Source organism: Vidua macroura, chromosome 5, assembly GCF_024509145.1.
Source record: "Vidua macroura isolate BioBank_ID:100142 chromosome 5, ASM2450914v1, whole genome shotgun sequence".
NCBI classification, from domain to species: Eukaryota; Metazoa; Chordata; class Aves; order Passeriformes; family Viduidae; genus Vidua; species Vidua macroura.
The window spans coordinates 71389572-71408661 of NC_071575.1; the positions used below are offsets into that span (position 1 = coordinate 71389572).

The 19090-nt window shown below is 43.3% G+C and overlaps 1 protein-coding gene across 4 annotated transcripts in view; it reads right to left on the reverse strand.

Moving 5' to 3' along the window:
- Positions 1-18202, reverse strand: part of CHCHD3 (coiled-coil-helix-coiled-coil-helix domain containing 3) — a 131303-nt gene extending 113101 nt beyond the window's left edge. For 2 of the 4 annotated variants that reach the window (XR_008437352.1, XM_053978847.1), the window contains exons 1-2: positions 18014-18202; positions 16411-16486 (exon numbers count right to left, since the gene is read on the reverse strand). Coding sequence is in view for 3 of the 4 variants with exons in the window: in XM_053978847.1 (XP_053834822.1) it covers positions 16411-16486; positions 18014-18094 (157 nt within the window). In the remaining variant the exon portion in view is untranslated. The remainder of the gene's footprint in view (positions 1-16410; positions 16487-18013) is intronic. The other 2 variants (XM_053978849.1, XM_053978850.1) reach the window with 2 other exon arrangements.
- Positions 18203-19090: the final 888 nt, after the last annotated feature.

Sequence of the window (19090 nt, forward strand, 5' to 3'; positions counted from 1 at the left end):
AATTAATATTGCATTGCCATTCCTACCACCATCCCCTTTAATAGCAGAAGTTCCTCAGGATGCTGAAATCAGCGTCAGCTTCATCCCAGAGCAAAGTGGGAAGATTTTCAGGTACATTTAGGCAGGTCACACCTGCATCCCAGGGCTTCCCCTGCTCCTCCAGGAGCACAAACCAAAGTGTGAGGTGAGTGTGAGAGTGTTTAATGCACAGCTCCCATCACAAACCCATTTGTGAGGCAGGCAGTGAAGGGAACACACTCCAAACCCCCAGGAACAGCTGCTCTGTCCCCTCAGCACACCCAGGGATGGGCATTTGATTGGCAGCGCTCTCCTGGGATAATGGGGATGGAAAAGCCCTGGGATAATGGGATGGGCACCCCCAAAGAGGCTGCACTGATGCCTTGAGAAGGCTGAGCTAGAGCAGAGGCTGGGCAGAGCTAAAGAACAAAGCAGGGATTTATGAAAAGGATCTCCTGCATGGATCCACCTTGGGCAGCACCAGAGCCCAGCCAGGGCTGCACCCAAGATTCCCAGAATCCCTGGGTTGGGAGAGACCTCCAAGAGCATCGAGTCCAGCCCAGCCCAACAGCTCAGGCAGACCCTGGCACCCAGTGCCACATCCAGGCTTTTTAAACACATCCAGGGGTGGTGACCCCACCACCTCCCCGGGCAGCCATTCCAGAACTTTATCACCTTTCTGGAAAAGCTTTTTCCTGATATCCAACCTGAATTTCCCTTGGCTCAGCTTGAGCCTGTGTGCTCTGGCTCTGTCAGTGCTGCCTGGAGACAGAGCCCAAGCCCAGCTGAGCACAGGCACCTTTCAGGAGCTGTGGAGAGAGCTGAGGCCAGCCCTGAGTCTCCTTTTCTCCAGGCTGAGCACCCCCAGCTCAGTTCCTCACAGGCTTTGTGTTCCCAGCCTCTCTCCAACCACGTTGCCCATCTCTGGATGTTCTCAAGCATTCAAGATGAGCCAAAATGGTCCCAAAATGCACGAGCGCTCCCGGGGGCTCTCACTGGGATCAGCTCTGCTCCATTTGCACCTTGCAGTTCATTGTCCCATTCCAGCTTTAGCCCAGGCACTCCCATCCTGCTTGTTTTTCTCTCTCCAGCCCACGCTGTTTGTGCTCCTGGGCCTGAGATTTGGATCATTTGTCCTTGGTGCCCAGCTGGAGCAGGAATTGTTTTGTCTCCCTGCTCTGTGCAGAGAGCTCGCCATCCCATAATGTGAAGCTCAGACCCAGACACTAAAGCAGCACAGAATGTGAAAAATATAAAAGCTGAAACCTGAGGCATCAGCACAATGCTCTGAGAAGCACCAAACTGCTCCCGGACACGGAATGGTTGTCCTGGGTTTGTGGGGGTAGTTTCAAGGACAATTGATAAGGACAGAGGAGCAAAAGGGACTGAAGGACTTCTCACTTCCCATCAGTTCCTGATGTTTCAGATACATAAAATGTGCTCTGCCTTGGAACTCCAAAGGCCACCCATGATGGGAGCAAAGCTTCACGTGATGCCAATTCTTGAGGAACCATCAGCAATTTTATCCTCCACATCTACAACAGTTTGGCACAGAAAGATTTTTACAACTCTTGAAGTATTTGACTCCAACTCCTCAGCCTTTGTTAATCACAAGATCCAAATCCATACATTCTTCCTCTCTCTCTGAAGCAGTTGCTTCACGGAAAAGAAACAATCAGCAGGATGTCAGGATTACAACCCGAGCAGTAAACAACAAACCTCAGGGAAAGCAGACACCTGCAGCCTCAGAAATGTTAGCCTGAGAAATCAGGAATGCGATATGGACAAATTATTCAAATAACTTCCAGCCTGCAGAGCTGGGAATCTGCCCATTAGCCCTGCATTTGGAAAAAAATCCATTAATGTAAACAGCATTTAGTAGCAGGCACCTTCACTAAATTCTCTGGAAAGGGCAGGTGCATTAAGTTATTAATGAAGAGACACTTAGGTTTGATACAATCAAATGCCTTTTAGAAAATACTTAGCTAGGTAATGTTCAGATAATGAATTAAAACAAAAAAACACCACACAAAAAAGGCCCAAGTTCTGTTTTTCCTTCTAGTTAGGCTCAGCTATTTAAAAGAAAAATGCTGTCCAGTGAACAGGATACTGGGAGGTTGTTCCAAGATCTCCACACAACCTGTTTTTCTTCTCCAGGCTGAACACCCAGCTCTCTCAGCTTCTCTTTGTAGGGGAGGTGCTCCAGTCCTTTTATTAAATTTGTGGCCTCCTCTGGACTTATCCAACATGAAAAGGAAGGAGGCTGAAGGGAAAAGAGAGGATGTAAAGAATTAAAGAATATGAAATATTAGTCAAAAATGAGGCACACCTTCTTCAGCACCGTGTTCAATCAGCCTCTCCACACCACACTGCAAGCCAGGATAAAACTTGGCTAAAATCTCTTTCACTTCCACCAAAATTCATGGACTTGAAACAACAATCCCTTTTGAAACATTCCCCAAACAGAGACCACAGCTCCAAGGTACCTCCCAGCCATGGGAAGACTCCTTTTTAGTGAGGGAAAAACCAAATCCCAGTGAATTCCTGCAGTGTCTTGCTCTCACCTCTGGCATCTGGCGTTGACAACCAACATCAGGGCAGTCAAACCACAGAAGTTCTCCCATCCCTTTAAGTAGGAATATTAGGGGATAGGAATATAACCAGATCCTTTGGGACAGGGCACCTGGGGGCTGCCTTCAGCCCCATCATCTGCCTCAGCTGCTGGCACGGGGCAGTGGCAGCTTTGGGGGAATTAATGAAGATGTCACCAGGAAGATTCCTAATTGTGCATTAAGGCTCGTAAATATTGGATGAGGAAGCCCACGTGCCTGGTGCCTTCCCAGCTCACGCTGAGGGCTCGCACACATCAGGGCTCCTCCACAATTAAAACAATTTCCCACCCACATTTCAACTTCAGATTTGTAAAACGCAAATATTACAATACGTGAATAGCCTTGATTTATTCTTTCTGTCTAATAAAAGCTCTGGTTTGGACCATATCTAAATTCCACAGGTCACCCAAAAATCTTCAGTAAGAACAGGATGAAACTGTTCCTACAGCCTTGGAATTGTCCAAGGCTTGGAGCAACCTGGGATAGTGGAAGAGATGATTTCAATGTCAATTAAAGTTTAGGAAATTTATTTGGTGTGTTTAAATCAGGTGGGAAGACAACAACACCCTGAAATCTATTCTGCCTTCCTTAATTTTTAGTTCTCAAAAAGCCCTGGATTTGCTGGCAGCAGCACAGGAGAGAAAATAGGAAGTTATTTTAAAAATTTAGTAGATTTCAAATACTGCTGTACCTGGTCTTTAACCTTATGAATAACCCAAATTAGACTTGCACTCAATAAAAACAAGAATGAACCATCCCTTCAGTGAAAACCCTAAAAACGCTAAAAAAGTCATTTCTGTGCTTTAAAACCCAGCATTTAAACTGCTGTGGGTTTCCTTAAATATTATTATTTTTAAAGAGCATTCTCAAGAATAAACTCTACTTTCAGATTCATACAAGTTCAACTACCAACACATCCAGCAACTTTTCCACTCAAATTCCCAATTCCAGGCGCCTCTTCCAATCAGCAATTCAGTACAAACAAAGCTGCCCTCCAAGGACAGAAATTTTCATTAACTGTTAAATATTGGTAATGTGCAGGAATATTTCAGACGAGCTCATAGGCTAATGAAATACAAAAACAATGCAATTAAGTGTGCATAATTTAAAAATATTTAATATTTTACTTTCCAAAGGCGCTCTTGCATAGATTACATTCCCTATTTTCCAATGGAAATGTGGGTATCAATCAATTTATACTAATTTCAATTAGAAAGAAGACAGTTTCAAAACAAAGAAGTATCAAAACAAAGTCAGTTCCTAATATGTTTGGAATATTCTCCTTTCAATATCCCGTTAATGTTGGGATAAAGCAAATCACACTGGATTTATGAGGGGGCTGGAAAAAACAGAATGAGGAGGTTTTCCCCTGTGATTCTTTGAATTAAGTTCTACCTGCCTGTGCTAACAGCTCTGTTTTATAAAAATAATTCGTTTCTGAGAGTCACACTACCAAAAATATGTAAGTTTGACATATTTTTGATATTTTGAAATCTCCTGTCTTGAAAGACTTTAATTTGATAAACAGGTGACAGACACAGGGATGTTGTGCAAGGGAAAAAACATGAAATATGTTCAATACAACTCAAAATATGTGAGAGCCCATAAAATCAGGTTATTTCCCACCAGTAAGTGCACTGGGTTAAAAAAGCCAGTTAATAAAAATTCCCCTAATTTTTAGTTTCTGCAGGAACTCCTGCTGTGTGGATAAATGATTGTGTGGAGTTTTAATGGGACTTTTGCAATTTTTCTCAATGCCTCTGGAAGGTAGGGAATTATTTCCACCAAACCTTCTTCATAACCCATCCTTCCTCCCAACTCTGTAATCAAATATAGAGATAATAACTTATTTCAGCAGCTGCTTAGCCATAAGTCATTTTGCCCTCCTGTTAATTTAAAATAATTAATAAAAATAATGAAACAGAAGTATCAAACACCTTTAAAATACCATCCTTGCCTTAAACTGAATACAGCAGTGGAGAAAATTCCCATTTCAGCTGTTTTAGTAATCCCTGCTCCACATACAGTGGAAGGCTTTTCTTGTGGAACACAATGGATGAAAGCATCAGGATTCCATAATTCAACATTAAAAAAGTAATAATCATATTGTAAGCAACGATAAGAAGGATTTGATGATTCTGCTTTCAAGAGGATTAAGCATGTGGTGTCCTTTCAGGACAATTTAAGTTGTCCAGTTCCTGATCTTTATGGTTCAGAAGTTTATTGTAAAGCTATTTTATCTAACAGTGCAGGGAAATTTACTGGTGTTCTTTTCATCTTCTTGGAAAAAAAATCTGGTTTAAATTCTTTCACATGTATTTCAACAAACTCCTTCTACCACTGCAGAGGGCAGGGAAATAATTATGGATTTTTACACGTAGCAGATAAGTAAAAAGGGTTTTTTTAACTGAAACACCTCTTAAAAGTCACCACTAATGGCAAAGAATTGCCAAGCACTCCCGCTCAGTCCAACACTCCCAAATGGGCCTCTTTGCACTGCCAGGGCTACAAAAATAGCAAATTTTGATGTTCAGTTCATCTGCCACCATCACCTCCAAGGAGGAATCTCCAGCTGTGATTGTGCACTATCAGTGGCATTGAAAAGTCATTTTTCCCCCATTTCAGCTCTGGGCTGGATCACTTTGGGCAGGAATAAGGAGATCAGAAGCTGCTCATCACTCACAGAGGCCTCGAGGGAGGGTATTTTTATACCTTTCCATGGGCAGGAATACAGGCTCCAGGCACGGAATTTTACTGTCAAACGTTCACATCCCAACTCTTTGTGGGACAGGTGGCCCTGCTTTTATAGATCAACACACCCCAAACCTGCACCCAGCGCTCATTTTAACTCATGTTCATTAAAGCCATTCATTAAGTTGTTCCTTGATGTCATAGATCAAATGTGTGTGACATAAATTCTTTTTTTAAGGTGGGGACATTGGCACAGGGTGTCCAGAGGAGCTGTGGCTGTCCCTGGATCCCTGGAAGTGTCCAAGGCCAGGCTGGATGGGGATTGGAGCACCCTGGGATGTGAAAGGTGTCCCTGCCCATGGCACAAAATGATCTTTAAGGTCCTTCCAAGCCAAACCACTCCATAATTCCATGATCTTAAGGGTCTTTTCCACCCTAAATGAGTGAGGAAATTCAGCAAGAAGGAGGATGGAAAGAATAATGCAGAATTTTAAAAGCATTGGTAAGGTGGAAGGGGAAGCAGGTGAGACTCAGAGAAGCAAATTACATTTAAAGCAGGAAAAGACAAGAATATGGAAAAGCAAGTGGACAATAATGATGGAAAAGGAGCTTTAAGAGAGGTTTTGTAACCATTCTGCAGCAGATCCACATCCAGTATGAATTTTCCCCGTTTGCCCTGAGCACGTCCCTCTGAGGAAGCTTTTATGAAGGCCACAAATCTCTGCAACAGCACCACTGACACCAATCCAGTCACAAGATTTCAAAAAACATGTAAATAAATTAATTATCCTTGAGAAATCTACCTCTGTGGCTAAAACTGGTTAATAACTTTAAAAGCTGATCTGGGAGAGAAAAACATAAGAGCCCATAATCCTGTGGAAAAAAAACAAGCAGTGGAAGTGTCCTTACAGGGAAAGGTTAATGAAAAAAAAAAAAAAAAAAAAAAAAAGAAGATAACACTCATCAATAGCTCTGCTGATCCCATTAAACAGATTTCTCAGTGGTTGGAGTCGCATGGGAAGATAAATCAGGATATCAAACTTCCACATTGTACACTTAAAGCCATTTAACACCTGAGCACTAAATTTTAAAGGGATTTTTAAAATTTTCCCAGTAGAAGCTGAATATTGAGAAAAGTAAAGAAGGTGACTATCTCCATATCAAGTCCTAATTTCATTTATCGATGACAGGGGCACCAAAAGGCTGCAGAAATTCTGAAAGCAATCACTTCATCTCAAACTGGGGACAAAGAAAGCGGCAGTGAGAAATAAGTGGATCTTTAGCAGCTGTTGTGGTGTGCTCAAATCTCATCTCCTGTTCATTCAGTCAGGTGATAACAAGAGGCTGCTACAAAGGATCCAGCAGAGCAGAGCAAACCATAATTGTACAATTTGTTTATTCAGCTCTGATGGAAACTCCAGCACGTTCAGGCTTGGGATTGCTGACTGAAGAAGGGATGAGGGAAAGAATTTAAATGTTTGTACAACGTCCTGGACGTGAGAATCGCTTTTAAAAAGGAGAATTTCCAAGTATTTCCTTATTCCTTGAAGACAAGATTTCCATATTCCAACACCCCATACAGCAGCTTGTTTATTTTGGAGAATAATCTGGAAGTGAATTCAGTGACCAAGTGGAAAAACATTTATTTCATGTAATATTAACAGCAGGAGCCAAGAAGTCAGCTTAGAAACAGCCAATATTCACATTTTAAATATCTGCACCCTCAAATAACTCCTAGAAGGGAATTATTTCTCTCAAGGCAACTGGAGATGATTTACACACTTTGTGATGCTTTTTCTCCAACTCCAGCCAAACCAGCTTTTTTTAATTTAATTATCAGCACACAGCTACAGTATTGTCAACTTTGAAATGTGTGTTTTCAGCCCAATATTCAGGCCTGTATTGCTGCTTTTAATAATAACTGAAAGCAGGCTGTAAACAATATGTAATTATGATGTTTATGGTTATTTTCATTATTCAGAAATTGTATAAAAATAAAAGATATGCTGAAATACTTGAAATTCTCACAACATCATTAATCCAACACCTGCATTTTTAATGATTTGCAATGAGATAAAAATCACTTGTACCAATGACTGGTCTCTGCTGATGCAATACTTACTAAAAATGGTGGGTTTTTAGTGTTACAAATTGTAAGCAGGAAGAAAACCGAGGTACTACGGCAAAAAAAAGAGGCTGAAGAGGTAAAATATGAAAATCTTAAGGAGAAAGAATAATTTGATTATCACAAAGATGCTCCCAGATAACTCAGGAATTCCTGAGGTTCACTTTGAGTATAACATTCTCTTTTCTTCTGCCAACAGAGTAGAATAAAAGCAAAAATAAATGTGTTCAACACTGGCATAGAAACACAAAACCACCGAGTTTTGACCAACGTGATCTGGTATCGGTGCTGCTCCTCCAAAAATTCCAGCTGCCTTAGGTTTCTGATTAACCAAACCAAAAATCACTCTTCTGAATAACCACTGCCTTTTAATTCTTCCTGATTCTTCCTGATTCTTCCCATTTCTCCTGATATTCTTTTTGTCCTCCTTAAATTTCCTAAATTGGTGCCATCTCCCCTGTCAATCAGTAGGATCAGGGATAATGGAGATGTTTATCAAGGATAAACTGCCTCCCTCAAAGGAAGGGAGAAAAGGAAAGGGGAAAGGAAGAAGGAGGAGAAAAGGAAGAAGGAGGAGAAAAGGAAGAAGGAGGAGAAAAGGAAGAAGGAGGAGAAGAAGAAAGGAAGAAGAAGAGGAGGAGGAAAGGAAGAAGAAGAAGAGGAGGAGGAAAGGAAGAAGAAGAAGAGGAGGAGGAAAGGAAGAAGAAGAAGAGGAGGAAAGGAAGAAGAAGAAGAGGAGGAAAGGAAGAAGAAGAAGAAGAAGAGGAAAGGAAGAAGAGGAAAGGAGGAAAACAAAAAGTGAAGCATCTTGGACAAACCATTTAACTTCTTCAGTGAAAACTTCCAGAGATAAAAGGAGAAGAAGAACCTTTCTGGGAAGAACCACCATCTCCCACCCTAAAAAAGCAGCTGAGATTAAATGCTTGTTTTTATGTGATTAACATGAGGTGAAATCAAACATGGTTAATGAAGCTAAAAATGAGAATCTGATAAATTGGCTTCATGAAGCATTGCCAGAGGCACACAATAAACCTTGCAAACAAAAAAAAGGGAAATGTCCTTTCCTTACTCCTTAAATTTCAATTTCAACCAACAGGTAGGAATATCTGAAGCCCAATTTTCAGCCTGGTGTTGGCCAAAACCTTAATATGACATTGTTGAAAGTCAAGGAGTTCAAAAGACAAGTAAAGCAGAATGGGGGAAAAAAATTGTGGCAATTAAAGTTTTTCCCATTCCCCAGAGGCTGAGGAAAGGGATCTCTAAATGGTACCTCCTGTTTAACTAAAAAACAACTGCACAAGGCTTTCAAGCAGCAGCACCAACAAAACACTTAACCTGCCTCAGCTGACAAGTGATGAAGAGCTTTAGGAACACTTTGCTGCAGCCTGAAGATGAAAGAATAAAACAAAGCTTTTCTTTTCATCTTAATGCGATTAAATCGTCCACTTAAAGTGTTTTTTTTCTACCACACTGAGGAGTCGCTCTCTGTAAATAAATTGGGATGGGAAGAAAAGTAGCAATTTACTATTAAAACCTAAAGGTTTTATTACGTGGAGGTCTCCTCATGCTGCTGAAGTGGTGTTATACATCTAACAAGTGCTATTTTTCAATAATACAAAGGAAACAAATGCACTTTAACTCCTCTGCTCCTCCAGTCGGTGCAGAGATAAATTTGGATAAGAATATCTGTTGTACTATAAAACCAGAGAGGATTCTACACAGCACAATGACAATTTCCTTGCTTGCTGCTATCAAGACTCGTGTTGGCGAAATCAAACAGCTCTAATTTACTCATTGGGTTTATCTCCTTAAAATGGTCAATGTTTTTTTTTTTTTTGTTCTTTAAGATTAAAAAAAAAAAATCATTCAAAGTGCTCCAAATGACTTCTATTCCAACAATCCCTTAAATTACAAAGCTCTTTATCTGAGCCAACTATCTGGACGTTCTGACCTATAATCCCAGGAAGGTCTCTGAAGGACAAAGGAGGAATGGGACAGAACAGAGACGATTCTGCAGGAACACACGTGGGAGATTTCTAACAAAGACCATGACAAATAGGTCCCAAACAGGCATTTTCTGATTTTTAATGCATAAAGTAACCAAAACTAAGAAAAAAAACCAAAACAAAACATGCTGTTAGATAGGTTTGTAATTAATTTTAACATACATAAAACGCCCAAACTCAAAAATCCCTTCCACATATGTCTGGCTTGTAAACAGTGGATAAACTCTGGCTGCATTTTCAACAAGCTCAGCCTAAGGCTGGGCTCAAAGTCCTAAAGCTTTGCCAGGATTTAACTACAAAACAATTTACTCAGAGCTAGCAAAAGGCAATGGCACCACTTCCATCCATAAATGCATAAAGATTCAGTTCTTAAAACTCATTGTTTCCTGATGTTTTGCAAAGGGCTCCATGAACTTAACTGTTCCTCCTGAATTGAGCTTAGTAGAAATTAATACAAAAATCACACAGCAGCCACCAACAGCTGTTTTCCAAAATTATTTTCCTGCTAAGCACTGGAAGATGAGGCTTTAACAAGCACAAATCTTGTGCTCCCACATTAAAAAGCAGAAGGTTTTAACTTTTAACTCACAAGCCATTGCTAAGCAAATACTTTGGATGTGCTTGTTAAACAGCAGCTACAACAAAAATCCCTTTATTTGTGTGCTACACAAGATTTGGAGAGGCAACGTCTGCACTCAGCAAACCCTAATAGAGCACAGGCAGCCTAAAGCAGAATAGCATGAAATTTAATTTCCCCAAATCCACCAGAGACCCAAAAAGCACATGGAAAGCAGTACATAAAAATTACCTGTTCCTAAGAATAGATGGAAACAAAAAGTGATGTTTCTAAATGAAGGCTCCTTGGAAAATAAATTCTGCCTCTCTGCAAGAAGCCACACGCAGAAAATCATTTGTAAAAGGCAAAAACTATAGAAGAAAGTGACTGTCACTGCAATGAGTGTGCCTGAGACCTATTTCCTTCCACATATGAGGACAGGACCTGGCACATCCAGGGCTCCTCCTTGAAATTTCATCTGGAATAGCCCAAGTTTTCCATCAGTTGTAAAATAAGAAACCATTAAATCAATTAAATGTCCCCATGGTATCTGACAATAGTCATGGGATAAATTGCCTTTCGCCCTGGCCCTCATGGAGGGAAAGAAAACAAAACCACAGCTCAACCCCACAGATTGAAACACTGGATTCCTCCATTTGCAGAACTCTTGGAAACCTCAGAATTTGTTTCTTTAGTTCCCTTTCCAACACCAATTAACAACCAATAAAGCAACAGTGGGAGCAGAAGGGGAGCTGGGAATCACTCCGTGCTATTCCAGCCTTCAGTGCCTCCCACAGGGGTCACTTTTCCCATAGAGAGTTGAGCAGGATTATTTAATTCCAAGGAAAGAAACAAAAAGAGGAAGAGACAGACAGAGAAACACCCCTGCTACGTTTGGCCTGGCCAAACTGCACAGTGACACAAACACAGAATCCCACAATGGGATGGACTTTGGAGTTTTTAGCTGGTCCAGTCCCCCCTGCCAGGGATACCTTCCACCATCCCAGGGTGCTCCAACCTGGCCTTGGGCACTTCCAGGGAATCCAGAGGCAGGCACAGCTTCCCTGGGCAACCCCTGCCAGGGCCTTGCCACCTTCAGTGGAAAAAGCTTCCTTCAACCCAAATTTCTATCACGTCAGACTTGAGGTTCGTGTTAACACAAGTGGCATTTCTTGCAGCACATTTAAATATTATTCATTATATTTAAGCTGCTCTGATGGGGAGTTTCTGGTGATTTAAATCACTTCACACCACGTTAGGATAACGAGCACATGAGGTTCATTGTAACATCAATTATAGGTTAAAAACATCACATTTGCAGGAGATGTTCCAACACCTTTTGCCTTTTATTCCTGCTTGCCTTTAGTGTAAAATCCTTCATTCCAGGGGATTTCTCAGCACTTAGAAAGCACCAAAACCAGGCAGCCCAGAGGTGCAGGGCTGCTGAAATCCCAACAGCAGTGCTTCAGGGGAGATTCAAAATGTTGCTTGGGAATAGAGCACCACAGAGTAATCCAGCTTTTTCATTCATGCCCTGCAAGATGAAAATTCACCAGGTTCTAGATGTCCATGGAATGGTTTGGGTTGGAAGGGACCTCAAAGCCCATCCAGAGCCACCCCTGCCATGGCAGGGACACCTCCCACTGTCCCAGGGTGATCCAAGCCCTGTCCAGCCTGGCCTTGGACATTCCAGGGATCCAGGGCACATTCCTTTCACACAATTATGGATATTTTCCATATTCAACTCCCCTGATTTGCCAGTTTTTCCCTGGAATTTCAGCACCGTTTGACAAGGGCTTACCCAGCCACCTGAAAGCACCCACACAACACCCTGCACATCACCTAGACAGCAAAAACCTTTAATTTCTGCAGCACTTCCTCCAATTCCAGAGCATAATTCCATCTTCCCCACTCTCCTGCAATCCAATAACAGAATGTCAAGCTCCTCTAAAAATTTGCTGTTCCACTGCCAGCACTACAAGTTTGGCACCTTTAGCAACCTGGTGAGTTTCACCTCTGGATAATAAAATATTTCCATCAATACCTTTAACCTCATTGAAAAAGAATATTATTATTAATAATAATTATAAAAATAATACAAATATATAATGTATACTCTAAATAAATATATTACAATATATATTAAATATATATATTTATATATAATGTAAAAATAATGTTGAATATAATACTATATATTGATATTATTATATACTAATATATAATGGTATCGTGATACTATTATTAATAATATATAACCATATAGAAATATATTATTATAAAATTTTGTTATATATTATTATTATGAATATTATTATTAATAATAGTAATATTAATTTGTATCATGGCCTTTCAGGCTATCAGTAATCCACAACCATCTCAGTGTTGCCTGAGGGTCCTACTCAATTTATTTCAGGTTTCCAGCACAAGTTTAAAACTCTTTTTAGAAAGAACTCCCAGAGCTGTAAATAGAGGAGGGCAAATAAACACAAATGCAAAAGCCAAGCTCTCCTGGCTCCTGCTGCAGGAAGGAAAGTGGAAAACCCTCATCAGGAACTTCCTGAGCTTTCCAGGTGTCTCACAGCAAAGGGAATCAACCCAGGCACTGCCAAACCTCTGTTTAATCCTGTTCTAAAAATAAGAGGAATTCTAGAAAGTGACAATACAAATGTCAGTTTATTTCATCTTTCAGTTCATGCAGAGAAAAAGTGCTGTTGGAATAAAAAGGTGGATGGAAGCAATTAATACATGAAAGGGTAAAGAACTGCCAGGGTTTATTTGTAGAGGATTCTTGCTTAACTGGCAAAAATTCAGGCCAACTCTCTAAACTTCCAGGTGCTCACAAAAACTGAAAACACAAAATAATTCCCACAAGCAATACTGCAGAGCCCTCCCTCTCGTTTCTCCTGAGACATTCCAGTTTTAAATTCAGCTTTTCATGCAGTATCCAGCTATCCATAATTACTAATATCATCAGGACATGCTGCAACTCCTCAAGAATATTAAATTTAAAAAATTAATAATCCTAATTTTGTTGAGTACTGGAATGTGCTTCCATGTACCAGGAACAGGATGTCCTTAAGGATCTCCCACCTTCCCCAAATGTACCCCTGAGAGCTTTCTCCTATGTGACCCCACAACCAAAAGGTGAAGTTTGTTCTCCTAAAGTTCAGTTAAATCCTGGGTTTGTCTCCAATCGGAACCCAACACTTGAAATCCTCTTTTCTGAACATCCCAGTAATATCTTTACATGTTTCTGACTGACACGAGGTATCCAAAGCCACTGAAACTCCACCCAAAACCAGACAGCAACACAAAAAAAAAAGACACCAAACCATAAAAATTAATCCATGAAAACAAGAAGGTATCACCCAGCTCCTGAGGAAGCACCAGCAGGGCTCGTTTTACTACACCTCTACACAATATTTTGTGACAGGGGGCCCTAGCTGATCTATTTAATGAGGACATAATAATAAATAGAGTGAAAAAAAGGAGAAAAACCCTCTGTGCCCTTAATAGAATCTGTTTCTGCAAAGGGGGAAAAGAATTACTGAGATACTGACACTCTTGATAATTTAAGCATTTATTCTTCCTTTTTTTCCCCTAATAAACTCTTAGTTTTTCCAAAATGCACCAAGCTAAAATGAATCAAACCATTCCCTCTGTCTGAAGCTTTAGATATAATACACACCCAGGGGAAAAAAAAAACTAAACCTTATTGCCTGACCAAATTACTTTCCATCAATTTTGCTTTAGGAATTACAGACAGTCTTGAAAGATTTTACACTTGTTAAATATTTTAGTGCATTTAATATTACTCAGAAGCCAGCAAGCGAGCCAAGCAAGCCGAGATGCTTTCAGACATTGTCTTTAGATGTCAAGTTTCAGTGTAAGTGGATGTAATTTCATTTTCTGACCCCAAACTGAAGTCAATAAATTCATCATTATTGGCAAGCAACAAGACACACATTCTTCCATGTAACTTCATCCATTATTCCTCCACCAAAAGCTATCAGAGGCTTGCCTGGATGAAAGGGCTGGGTTTAAGAGCTCTAATGTTTCTCCCTGTAGACAACTTTTCTTATTTTTGTAAAGTGTTATTTGTCTGGGATACAGAAGCACCTCCCCAAAATCACAAGTCCTTCAAGGAAAAATACACTTCATGTTTTCCAAGCTTGAGAAGGTCGAGCAATTCATGGAATCCTCGAATAATTTGGGTGGGAAGGGACCTTAAACAGCTCGTAATTCCACCCCTGCCACGGCAGGGACACCTCCCACTGTCCCAGGCTGCTCCAGCCCCAGTGCCCAGCCTGGCCTTGGGCATTCCAGGGATGCAGGGGCAGCCCCAGCTGCTCTGGCAATTCCAGCCCAGCCAGGAATTCCCAATTCCCAAGATCCCATCCATCCCTGCCCTCTGGCAGTGGGAGCCATTCCCTGTGTCCTGTCCCTGCAGGCCTTGTCCCCAGTCCCTCTGCAGCTCTCCTGGAGCCCCTTTAGGGCCTGGAATGTGCTGGAAGCTCTCCCTGGATCCTTCTCCTCTCCAGGGGAGCATTCCCAGCTCTCCCAGCCTGACATTGGATCCATCTCCTCTCCAATTCATTCATGCACCCAGGGGCTTCACTTGGAATCTCAGGAAACCATGAAGGGTCTCCCTTCCCTCTTCCTCTCTTTTCTATCCCCATTTTCCATAAAAATCCCTCGGGATGGATCCTGAGTGTCCCAAATCCCAGAATCCCGGACCAGTTTGGGTGGGAAGGGACCTCAAAGCTCATTCCAGGGACACCTCCCCTATCCAAGGTGCTCCAATCCTTCCTGGGACATTCCAGGGATGCAGGGGCAGCCCCAGCTGCTCTGGCAATTCCAGCCCAGCCAGGAATTCCTAATTCCCAAAATTCCATCCATCCCTGCCCTCTGGCAGTGGGAGCCATTCCCTGTGTCCTGTCCCTGCAGGTCTTGTCCCAAGTCCCTCTCCATCTTCCTTTAGGCCACAGTGAGGTCACCCCAAGCTTCTCTTCTCCAGGCTGAAGAATCCCAATTGTCCCAGCCTTTCCCCACAGCAGAGGTGCTCCATCCCCCTGATGAACTCTGGACTCATTCCAAGTCTTTCAACTAAAAGAAAACCCAAAATAAACAAAAAAGAACCTAACTAACCAACAACAACAAAAAATTTGTTTTCCCACAAAGAGAAACAAACAAAAATGAAAGCTCAAGATATGCAACAGTGTGAATTAGCAGAGAATTCCTTGGGTCTTACATCCTTCCCACACCCCAAAAAATCCAAGGAGCTTGCTCACAAGACCATTCCCATAATTCACATTTAAGGATGAACAGCAAACAGCACAGCAAAGCAGGTAAGACATGCAAGTGTTGCTCCATAAAAATCCTTTATCTGGAATAACTTCTTCATAATGAAATCCAAGGCCACAATGAAAAAGCTACTATTTTTTAAAAAATTAGGAATGAAGATTCCCAGTCCATGGTTCCCTGCCCATTGCAGGGGGGCTGGAATGAAGAGATAACTTTTAAATCCCTTCCAACCAAATCACTCTGGGATTCTGGGATAGACCCCTCCAATTAACAGGAAACCAAATTTATGCTCAAGAAAAAAAGAAAGATGCTAAATTCTGTTTATTCAAGCTTTGCTGCAAGGCTGCCACAAGACTGGGGTTGAATCAGTGCTGAGTTTGTTGGGATTTGCTCTAAGGCAAAAGGTTCTTGGGGAATGTTTCTGGAGCACTGAGAAGAGCCTTAGTTGAACTCCCCAGGTTTCAGGGAGACCCCAAATCACCTGTTCCAAGCTCTGCCACTGCTCCTCACTCCTGCAGCAGCTGCGTCCTGCTCACTGTGCTGAAGGATTTTAAATGAGAGCAGAGCTCTCCTGCCACGAGGTTTGATGCATTTCAGCAGCCCTCAGTGATGAAATATAAGGAGTTAGGATAACCATTGATCTATGTGAGCTGTACATCACTTATTTCCACCACTCCAGGACAGGAAAAGAGCACATTCTCCTTTTAATCTTTGCTTAAGTGTCTTTCAGCAGAACAATCCCAAACTAAAAGTCAGTTTTGATTAAAGGACTAAGAATTTTCCTTTCAGAACTCAAGACATATTTGGAGATTTGCTTGTTCTAAGGTGTTTTGGAGCTTTTTAAGCCTTTAACAATGGATAACAGCATGAAAAGCCAACTCTAATTTGTGTTTTACACTTGAATGTCATCCAGGAAAAAAAAAAAAAAAAAAAAGAGGAATTAACTCCTCGAAAAGTCTACAAGCTAAAGATGAGCCGAAAAGTTAATGCCAAAAAAAATCATCCCTGTGAAAGGGCAAGGAGTTCATTATGAGGCTCTGAAAGGCACATCTGAGTTCTTTTTTTCCCATGGAAAGCTGAAAAGCAGGAGCAAACCTGCACCTGATCCTCGGTGCTGTCTCCCAGTGGGTGAGGAAGGTTCCTTCATCCGATCGATGACGCTGTCCGACAACTGCAAAACACAACAGGGGCACGCTTGAGCTCCTCCTTCCTCCCCATTTCCCCTCCAAATGGAATAAAACCTGATAAAAACACAGCCTGGAGCTTCTCTGCAAGACATGGCAGCTGCTGGAATTCAACCCCCAGCACAAAACAACGCCCTTAATTGTTCAGAGCACTCAGCTCACAAAAAAGCGGAATAAAATGATTTTGGTTCTCACTGAGGATACAGAGAAGAGTAAAGGAAATAACACCTTGGGGTGTGCTGCTGGTAATTAATCAGCATTTTTGCCTTTCTCAGTGATTTAATCCACCTTTCTGAGGTGCAGAGCACTCAACCCAGGAAGAATTTCATCCTGGGAAAGGCCTCCAAGGACTTGTGCAACGCAGGTGGTCAGAGTGGAACACAAAGTTCATTCTGATGTTGACACAAGCACAGAAAAACACTCAAAATATGCAGAATCCATCAGCACAAGAGCAGCCTCCAGGTCCAGATCCATGGGAGCCCACAGGTAAAATTAACAAAAGGGAAAGAATTATTAGCATAAGGACTTCTGGTTTCCAACTTCTGTCATCAAATCACAGAATTACTTAGGCTGGAAGAGACTTTAAAGAGTTTTAATTCCAGCCCCTGCCATGGCAGGGACACCTTCCACTATCCCAGGGTGCTCCAAGCCCCATCCAGCCTGGCCTTGGACACTTCCAGGGATCCAGGGGCAGCCCCAGCTGCTCTGGGCAGGCTGTGCCACATTTCAGAGCACATGAACTCCACTCTCTATGAAATATATAAATTATGTTACGCTTACATCACTGTCACCTATTTACTCAAGAGCATTAAATGACCAGAAATGGGAAATACCCAGCTGCTGAAGCAGAATGAAATCTCAGGGCTCCTCCTGCACCTCTCCCGGCTGAAAGCAGCAATAAGTGATAAATTATCACTCCTGCTAGGAGCCACACAGTGCCTGGCATGGGAAAAAAAAATCCCTGTGCTGCAGGAATTCCCCAAGTTCCTCGTGCCACAAGCTCTCTCTGGGGCATTACAGACAGCAGGGCTGCCATTCCTGCCTGCTGCCCTGGAGCTGGACGTGCCTGCCACATCCCTGGAATGTCCAAGGCCGGGCTGGACAGGGCTTGGAGCACCTTGGGACACTGGAGGTGTCCCTGCCACGGCAGGGGGGTGGCACTGGATGTTCTTTTAACATCCGAAGGCCGCGGTGAGCAGCAGAGACGGCCGCACGGGAAGCTGGAGGCTCGGCGGGCACGGCAGCGGGACACGGGAAAGGGAGGAGCGCCGCTGTGGAGGTCAAGGAAAAGACAAACGCAGCTCCTGAAGCCGCACACCGGCCCTAGAACGCCTCACCCCGCGGGGCACACCGCTCCTCATCCCCGCTGAGAGGGGAAATCACTGCGGGGCGGCGAGGGGAGCGGGACACGAGCGGGGGGCAGCGGCACACGGCGGAGGGAGAGTGGGGAGCCGCGAGCAGGCCAGGCCAAGCCCGCGGCGCTCCGGCGAGCCCCGGGCCGGCGCCGCGCTCACCCGCACGCCCTTGACCACGGTGATATTCTCGTTCTCGTCCGCCTCGAAGGTGACGCGCCGGGTGCTGCCGCCGCCGCCCATGTCGGCCCGCGGACACACGCGCGGCCTCAAGGAGACTCGGCGAGCGCGCTGCCAGCGCGCCCCGCAGCAACGCCGCTCCCCATTGGCCCGCCGCGCGCCCCCGCCCGTAGAACGCCGCTCCCTATTGGCTGAGCCGGCGCGTCGCCATGGAAACGGCGCAGCCCCCCTGCCGGGGAGAGGCAGGCACCCGGAAAGGTGCGGGCACTTTTTCGGGACGAACTTCACGGGTGGCGCGGGGACTACAAGTCCCGTGATGCTCCGCGGAGGGAGGAAGGGGGACGGGCGTACCCATCCGCGCGGTGCGCGCTGGGTAGTGTAGTCATGTCCCACCCTGAATCCTGCATCTGCCAGCGCCTCCGGGTGCTGAAAATCCTCTGAGGAGAGGCTGAGGGAGCTGGGAAGGGTCTGGAGAGACTGAGGGAGCTGGGAAGGGGCTGAGTCTGGAGCAAAGGAGGCTCAGGGGGGACCTTGTGGCTCTGCACAAGTCCCTGCCAGGAGGGGACAGCCGGGGGGGTCGGGCTGTGCTCCAGGGAACAGGGACAGGAGGAGAGGGAACGGCCTCAGGCTGGGCCAGGGGAGGGTCTGGGGGGATTTTAGGGAAAATTCCTTCCTGGAAAAGGTTATTGTGGAAACCTCGGGCAAGGGGGATGTCCCCCTGTCTGCCCTGGGGTGTTCTAACTCTCCAGAAAACACTGACTTTAACTCTCATTCGTGGAGAAGGCCTTTTAAGCTTCAAAGCAAACCAGAGACCACAAAAGTGTGAAATAGATTGTAGGGATTGTAGAGAATAGTTTAGGATGTCACACGCGTGAGACATTTAGATTTCAGGATTTTTTGTATATTATAAATAAGTACAAAATAAAAAATACAAAATATTATATCAAGTTCTTTTCTTATTTCTTCTTCCTTCTTCTTAAATTTAAATAATATCTTATAATTAAGTAAAAAAAAATCCACATTACAAATCTTTAAAAATCAGTCATTAAATTAAAAAGA